The sequence below is a fragment of the Ochotona princeps genome, chromosome 9 (genome assembly GCF_030435755.1).
Source record: "Ochotona princeps isolate mOchPri1 chromosome 9, mOchPri1.hap1, whole genome shotgun sequence".
Taxonomy (NCBI): domain Eukaryota; kingdom Metazoa; phylum Chordata; class Mammalia; order Lagomorpha; family Ochotonidae; genus Ochotona; species Ochotona princeps.
In genome coordinates, this window is record NC_080840.1 from 33,532,297 (window position 1) to 33,540,453 (window position 8,157).

The window sequence follows — 8,157 nt, forward strand, 5'->3', positions numbered from 1 at the left end:
GGTTGGTTGCTATTAACAGTGATTATGGCTTTTATCTGAAGCAATAACACACCAGGAATTGAAACAAAAGGGGATATGACCTCAGGGATATCAATTTGTGTCTTTGAAAAACAAAGACACAGCACAACTGCCCAATTCCAAAATGTCCCAGTACAAACAGGGAGGGGCTGACGTTTCAGTAAGAAAATTGTCAGAGTTCTTCCTTTGCAAACCTGGGGGATGAAGAAGCAACTCTCTAGGACTGGAATTTTCAGAGACAGCTCAGCCTTCCAGAGGAAGTTTTCCAGAGGAAAAACTCAGGTTAACAAGACACTTGGGCAGGAGTGTTGAAACCAACAAGAGAAAGTTTTATTTTGAAAATACAGTCTTTAAACTTGGCTTCCGTTTTTCATTATCTAGGTGCATCCCACGAGATACAAAAACAAACAAAACAACGAAGACCCACACATTATGTACAGAGCTCTAAAATGAGCTGTGAATATCTACAGGAAACCAGCGTATGCTCTCGGTGAAGGGATGCCGTGCGTGGCTGTCTACAGTTCACAGTCCTCCACGTTAACTCCTGGGAGCTGCAGGTGCAGCTCCAGCAGGGAGAAGAGCTGGGGATCAGTGAAGGGTTGGGGGCGGGGTTCCCCGGTTGGGAGGCCTTGCAGAGGTGCCTGGGGAGGGGAGCCGCGCGGTCCCCGGGGACAGATCCGGGGGTTTTCTCTAGAAGTCCTGCCGCGGGGTGTGAGTCAGGCTGTGCCGCCGCAGATCACAGTTTCGCCTGAACACTTTGCCGCACTGCTCGCAGCTGTAGGGCTTGATGTCTGTATGGGTGAGAAGGTGAGTTTTCAGATTACTTCTCTGATTAAAGGTTCTTCCACATGTGGGGCATTTGTGTGGAGATTCCTGTTCAGATGTGAAGCAAGCAAAGGATTAATCCTTCCCACCGCCACGGCAGCACCCTTCTCAACAGTTCCTGCCCTATAGGTCTCTTCAAGCTGTTAACATAACAAGTGCACAACAAAAAGAGGGGGGCGTGTGGGAACAAAGCTGGGCTCCTAAGCCCCTAAGGGCGAACACACACACACACACACACTACACGCAGTCCCCAGTGTGCCGGTAACTGCCGAGCAGACCCGCGGCCACCGCAGCGGGCCCCCGCGTGCGACATTCCCAGCTCCTCTGTTTCATCACCGTGTCACAAGCAGGAAAATGGGGAAGGAAACATTCTAATCCTCTCTTAGGGAACGATATTCTCCTGGGAAATAGGCTCCTCTTTGCTGGAAAATTAAACTATTCCTCAATGTTCTGAAAGCTACAAATTGTGAGGCCCCTGGGAAAGACAGTGTATGGGATTTCACTGCGCCTCCATTATGAAAATTACCTTTATTTCCTCCCAAACTCGAGAGCTTTAAATGCAAGGCAAGTGTGTGTGTGTGTGGGGGGGGCGCAGGAATAAAATTCTAAAAGTGGGATTTGTAGTGGCTTATACTTCAAGGAAAATATCGAAATGCTTCATATGAATTAAGACGGATTTTGTAAATTAAGACAAATTGAGAGGGCTGCTTTTCCTTACCTAAAGATCTAAACCACGTTTTAAAAGAAAATGGCCTTTGAAAACCTTTTTGTAAAGCGATGCTGATAAAAACCGAACCAGTCGCTGTTTTTGAAATAAGAAAAAAAAAAAACTCACCTGCATATGTAAGGTTTTGTGAACGGCTAGAGTTCTAGACTGACAAAATCCTTTCCCACACTCCTGACATTTGAAGGGTTTTTCTTTGGAATGGATATACCTGAAAATCAATATAAGGTTTCATTGCAAGGCAAGACCCCCACGGGAGGACAATTAATCCACTGGAGCGGTCGTGGAATAACAAAAGAAACAAATTCCACTGAAATTATTTTTCGATTTTTTGTTCCTATTCAGGGTCAACCTCAACGAACAGGCACTCCTAGAAAAGCGTCCGCTCTGCCTCTCATTTGCTCACCCTCCCGGGGCGCTTGTCCTGCGGAGACACTAACTATTTCTCTAGGATTCATAAGCACTAAATTCCAATCTAGACCAAGAGCAAGACCCAGTTTAAGGGGTCTCTGCCTTCTCCACCACTCTCCCCCACCTTTTGGATATAAGACTTTAGCGGCTGAGGGGGGTGGGTAAAAAACGTTCCACCTGTGGTAGGGCCAGGTAGAGTTGAAACTACCTTTTCACTCCCGCTTCCAGGGAAATTGTTACCTCCACACACACTTACGTTAGAATATCTAGCATTTCTGCAACAGCCGCCTACTAATGGGGGGTGGGAAGGGGCTTAATTCTGTGACCTTGAGATCCTCGAATATGTTAACTTACAAGAGGGCGCACCTGGGAAGAGGCAGGGTGAAGGGAACGAGGTCACAGGCAGATTTCAAGAAATGGTTCTGCGGCAGCTGGGACCAGTATCCACCCAGGGGCTACTACCTCCCACCACCCCCCAACTCCCCTAGGACAGCTGGTAAGAACTGGGATGACGATCCCAGGACCCAGGCCAACTCTCAACGTGCTTCCAGACCAAGGCAGAGGGAAGGTTTTCTGTCGTTCCAAACCAGAACGCAGCAGGGGGGCCGCAGGGGAGATGCGGAGTTGCATGCTGCGACTATGCAGCTCCAAAGTGTGGGAGTGGAGGCGCGTTCTGGGTCACAGGGGGGCTTTTTAGAGGCACTTGGAATGTCTGTCTGGGCCAAGTAGCCCGTCTTCCCTCCTAGTCCTCCTCCTCCCCACCTCACCTGTGATCCCGCAGGTGATCTTGCCTCCGGAAGGCTTTATGGCAGATGTCACACGTGTACGGCCTTTCGTCCGTGTGGGTCCTCTCGTGGATGAGCAGATTGTAGGACTTGGTAAAGTGTCTGCCGCAAAACTTGCAGATAAATTCTTTTTTCGTTTTGGAGGGCAACCTTCCTCGAGAGGGCTTTCTGTCCGGAGTCAATTTACTGAGGCTCGAGATGGGGCTGCCCAGGCCCGGGCTCAGCTTGGTCAGGTCTCCTATCTTCGGGGGATCCTCTTGTGTGGCGGCCACCGCCAAGTTGGCAAAGTCAAAACGGGGGCGATCCTTGTGCAGGGCTGGGAGAACATGGGCAATGGCCCCCTGCTTGGGGTGGAAGAGGTGCGTGGTGAAGGGCAGGGCCGGGAAGGGGAAGCGCCCATCCACCAGGCCCTGCGCCGCTGCCATCTCGGTGATGGTGGAGCGGGTGATCTCATGCACGTTGGGGTAGCCCAGCGTCCAGTGGTTCATATGCATGGTCTGCACAGCGCTGAGGCCGTACAGGCCCTGTAGGTGGTCCACTGCGGCTGGAAAGGTGTTCACGGCTTGCAGGAAGGAGTAATTGGTGAGCTGCAGAGACGGATGGAGCGGGATGGGCGCCGGCAGGGCCTTGCTCCCCATTTTGCCGGGATGCTGTTTCTCTTTCTTCCAGGACTCACAGGCGGATGAGCGTGGGCTCCAGCGAAACACCCAGAGCAACAGCACACCGAGAAAGCCCTGAAAATGATGGGATGGGCGGGAGAGGGGGAAATCATGACTATTAGCCCAACTGACCCCTTTGGGGATCTTTGGCGCCGGCGTGGGCTGTCACACCTTTCTTCCAAACTTCTCCCTATCCAAAGACACTCCCCTCCATCTCTCAAACGAACCTAGGGTGAATGGTACAGCTTCTGGCCCGCCCTGAGATCCGCCTAGCCCAGGGAAGAAGTTATCCCTGGGATATAGAGCACCCCAGCCCTTCGGTGTTCTCTAAGGTAGGTCAGATTCCAGGCACACAGCACAAGCCTTGGGTCCGAGGAGAAAGAAAAGTTGGCACAGGGCTCCGGCTCAGCCCGCTCCTAGTCCAGCCCAGCCCACCCGACCACCGCTCCCCAACCAGGCGAAGTTGGGTCCATCGAGCCCGCGATCTGCAGGCCAGCCACAATGACGTCTGAGGCCAGGTTTTCTGCCACTTTTGTCATCTCGGCACTTCTAGGAGGCAACCAGAGATCCCAGATGTACCTCCAAGCTCCGGTTTGGCTTAAGTGTGGTGAACCCTGGCCCCCGCGGGTCGCCCTGCCGCAGCGTGGTGGCTCCTCCCGCATTTACCCGGACTGCCTCGGGCGTGCGGGAGCACAGCCCTGGGCAGCCCCCTTTGAGCTCCCAGGGCCCTCACGGGTTGTCTACCTCACCCCACGCTGACCTGGGACACTTACTTTTTCCTTTCTTGGCCTCCCCTCCTCCCCTCCCCTTTTTTCCCAGTGGTGACAGGCCAAAGGAAAGTGACACCTCATCGGCAGGGACCTGTGGGAAGTAGCCCCTCCTTCTTCCCAGGGGCTGCCCCTCCCTTGCCCCCCACCAAGATCACATCCAGATGGTGCAGGCTCCCAGGCGGTGGGGTGGGATGGGGATGGAGAACGCCCCTGAGGCCAGAACCCCTTTGCCCAGACTGAACGCCAAGCTCTTCCAAGGCCCGTACGGCTTCCTGGCTTGGCAGGAGGAGCAGCCCCCACACTGGGGAAGCCCTCTACACCACCACTTCTTCTGAGCGGAGAGGGGCGGAGAGGTTTCCCTGCGTAGAGAGAGGAGGAACGGGCTGGCTAGGTGGATACGTCGGGGAGCAGCCGCAGCAGGCCGAGTGCCCTGCCCGCATGGAACAACCTTGTTCACCCGCCGTAGGTGCGCTTTAGTTCTTGCCACCTCCTGCCCCTCAGGAGTCGTGCCTGGAGTCTGCGGCCTTTGTGCGCTGGAAGCTTCCCACCTGCTGTGCTCTCAATGGTAACAGAGCTGTGATTCCAGACCCAGGTTCCCCGGGCACCTCACCTGCATTCGCCCGTGGGGCACCAGATCTCCCATGGCGGTCAGCCCTTTAGAAGCTAGTTCCGCCCGCCTAGGGACCTGGGCCTTCCCTCTGCGGGTGGCCTCCAAGGTGCTGGAATAGAGACGCTAAGATTTACCTTGGGAGAGGACAGCCGAGCCAGTCAGCACCGCCCGCCCGGTGCCAAGCCTGGCCTTAAAACCCAGCAGGAAGTGAGCAGAGCTTCTCTAGCCTTCACTCCCCACCTAGCCATTTCCAGTAACTCAGGGGCCATATATGAGGGCAGCCTTAGGGGTTGCGCTAAGGAACACAGCGCCCTGGAAACACCGAATCTGGCAGTCTCCGCGGGGCCAACACCTTCCGCCTCCGTTTGGAACGACTTGGACACAGGGATTTATTCACGAACCGCTTCTGCTCGGTGGTGTGCAGTCTGGGAGGTCGGACTGGGAGTTAATGAGAGGTGTGTAACAGTCAGAGGGTCTTGGCCAGCCCAGTCAAGCAAATCAGAAAACCCTGTCACTAACAAACTTTCCCACCACAAATCACATGTGTGTACGCTCCACGGCAACCCTCCAGCCCTCTCTCCTAGGCAGGTAAGAAGAGATGATTCTGTTACTACTCCTGGTCATCTATCTGATTATTTCCCCCTCCGACAGGAAAAATATATATATATAAACTACACATCCATTTCCTTCTCTTTGCAGAATGAGGATATTCCAGGAATCAAAATACTATTTTCCCCTAATGTCGAAAAGCAGTCGCTCTCCCATCGACAGCAAACTGGCATTGTGAGTTGGGTATATTCCCACACTCGATTTGTTAGAAATAAATAGAAGAGGCACAGCTCCAGTCTCACCAAAGGATGTGTGTTTGGGGAGTGGTGGTGGTGGTGGTGGTGGTGGGTGTTGTCAGTGGATATACTATTACCACTTGGACTTGAATTTCAAAGGCTCGAAGTGAACTTTGTCAGAAAGGTTATAATGTTAATTCACAAGCAGAGAGCTGAGTGTGGGCTTCCTTCCTTACCCCCAGTGATGCATCATTTTCGCATTGGAAAGGACTCACGTATGTCACAGAATGTGTGGCTTTTAATTTGTAGAGCAAATTGACTTCTTTGTGTGACGAACAGAACGAGAGCAAAGCAGGGGTGCCTTGTGAAACCTCTTCATCAACAACCACCCTCGATAGGGAATATTTTTGCTGTATATAGTTAGAGAGGTCAGGCACTCCCTAACCTTCAGCTGCTGGAAGTGTATGTCAAGAGATATTTCCAGTCAAGGCAGGGATCTGAGCTACTTTCGATTTGTCCAGAGTGGAGCCATGGAGTTCTCACCCTGGGTTTCTGGCAACAGTAGCCACCTTCTTTGCCCTCACAGTTTCACCATTCTGGTTTTTTTTTGGGGGGGGGGCAGCATGAGTGACTTTTCAACTTGCAAGAAAGGAAGCCTAAACCACGACAAAGGCATATATATTTGGGTGGAGCTGGGCTACTTTTCTGTCATCAGCTCCTTCCCAGGGATTTCCAGGCAAGAACAGAAGTTTCGGGAGATTCACAGGCTTGTCAACACGGGGAGATGTGTACATGCCAATTTCAGTTCAGCAAAGCTTTCACAACGTGGAAATCAGAAAGGTAGCCTGGCAATTTGATAAGGAGCTTCAGGCTATTCGGTACACGGTGCTATTACAGTGAGTTAATCGAAACATAATTTATAGTCAGGGATCATCTGCTGAAACTCGTGCATTTGTACCTGAGAGAAAGGGCTGGTGGATCAAATAGGCTTACGAAATTTCAGTTCAAAACACAAGAGAATTTTATATAAATGCAAGAGCAATCGTTTAAAGCGATCTTAGATCACGGCGGGAGGGGGTGGAGGGGGGGAAGGTTGCAGATTGTAGGTTTCTGCCCCTTTCCAGGGTCTCTGCCAGCCCTAAGAGTTAATTAAATTAAGATGCCTTCTGTATAATCTGGGTTCTATTTCCTTCTGTTCCTTCTCTGCTCTTAGGAGAGGAATTTTCTCACTCTGTTCAGGACTGGTCGTTTGCTTAGCAGAGAAACTTGCTGTTTGTACCCGCGCGCTCTTTTGTTCTCTGCAAACAGGTAAGGAAGATAGAGGCAGCTCTCCCGGCACAACCACCTTTTCCTCCCTCGCTTCTACAACCGCAGCTCCTTGGTCCGTGGCTGTTTCTGGCGATTCCAGTGCTAGCAAGCCCCCGCCGCATCTGCCTTCTAGTCTCCTCCGTCCGTAAAGGTGGGAGGGAAAAAAAAATCCGAAGGCCAAGAGACAGTTGGAGAGTTAACCATGCACGGAACTGATTTCCCCTCCTTGAGCCGCGCCGTCAGCGGCGTGGGCTGGGCAGGCACGGCCTGTCCAGGCCCCTTTGCGCTGCGCTGCCGATGCTGTCCCACTCGGGCGTTCTAGGACAGGGACAGAAACTCTGTGGGGTTTGTGGGTTTGAGCTCAGCGTAAGTTGGCCAGCTTTTACAAGAAAGTCTTACTGCTTCACAAAGGTCCGCAAACAAAACCAGAGAAAACAGCACCTACAAGTTGTGTTTTGTGCGTAGGTAGTTGGATGTTAGCTGGAAGTCGCGTTTCTAGCGGTCCAGGGAAAAGGGCACAAAGCCCCGGGACCACGTCCGAATTTCTTTCTGCAATGTCTGTTCCGGCGGCAACCACAGACCGAGAACCTGAGCGCCCCCTGCAACCCCAAGCCCGCCCTTCCCCGGAGCTGCAGGGTCGGTCACAGACCCTTCCCAGAGAGGACACTCACCTCCGGCAGAACAATCTGCCCGGGTAGCCCCGCTCAGACCAGGTCCCGGCAGCAAGGCGCACGGCTTGGAAAGGTCTTTGGGTCCACGCTGGACAAATTTCTTTTTCCCCGCGGAGTCCCGGGAACTGTGGACATGATCTGGAGGACGACGACTAGCAGGCAAAGCATGAGCGACTCCTCCGTGTTCGTCCGAATGCACGCGCACCATATAAAGACGCGGGGTGCCGGCGCTCAGCGCTCACCCCAAACGTCGCGCCCAGGCGAGCCTCTATCCGCCGACTCCGAAAGAGGTCGGAGCCCGCACCCTCTCAGGGCCATTCCCCTCCTCCAGGAGCGAACGCCGAGCTCTGATCCCGCCCGCGTCCCACCCCAGGCTGCCGGGGACCGCGAGTCCCGGGCTTTAGTAGCGGCCCCGCCTCCCCTCCGGGCGGGCGTCCCGCCGCCAAGCCGGGCCCACTGCGCCCAGGCTCCGCCTCCGCGCCCGGCGTCCGCTAATGGTCCACTCTGTTTACTTGTGTTTGGATAGCAACTGAGTCTTAAAGGTACAGGTTAGCTGAAGGTGTCCGTGTTCCGGAGATGCAGCCCGAGCTG

General features: G+C 53.5%; 1 protein-coding gene across 2 annotated transcripts; it reads right to left on the reverse strand.

Moving 5' to 3' along the window:
* Window positions 1-319: 319 nt before the first annotated feature.
* Window positions 320-7,942, reverse strand: OSR2 (odd-skipped related transciption factor 2). 2 transcript variants are annotated; one of them, XM_004580630.2, is made up of 4 exons: window positions 7,567-7,942; window positions 2,746-3,497; window positions 1,679-1,778; window positions 320-809 (listed from the first exon to the last, which is right to left on the reverse strand). In XM_004580630.2, exons 2-4 carry the CDS (start codon window positions 3,399-3,401, stop codon window positions 735-737), a joined length of 831 nt encoding a protein of 276 aa, XP_004580687.1. In that variant the 5' UTR covers window positions 3,402-3,497; window positions 7,567-7,942; the 3' UTR covers window positions 320-734. The 2 variants fall into 2 exon arrangements, with proteins under 2 accessions (XP_004580687.1, XP_004580686.1); XM_004580629.3 differs by having other exon boundaries at window positions 320-891.
* Between the last annotated feature and the right edge of the window lie 215 nt (window positions 7,943-8,157).

What these genes read in the sequence shown, in the direction of transcription:
- OSR2 (XM_004580629.3), bottom strand. Translation starts at nt 3,401, where the DNA reads ATGGGGAGCAAGGCCCTGCCGGCGCCCATCCCGCTCCATCCGTCTCTG. An exon ending in GATCACCTGCGGGATCACAG is followed by an intron (nt 1,779 to 2,745) that starts GTGAGGTGGGGA and finishes ATTGATTTTCAG; the next exon opens with GTATATCCATTCCAAAGAAA. An exon ending in ACAAAACCTTACATATGCAG is followed by an intron (nt 892 to 1,678) that starts GTGAGTTTTTTT and finishes ACATCTGAACAG; the next exon opens with GAATCTCCACACAAATGCCC.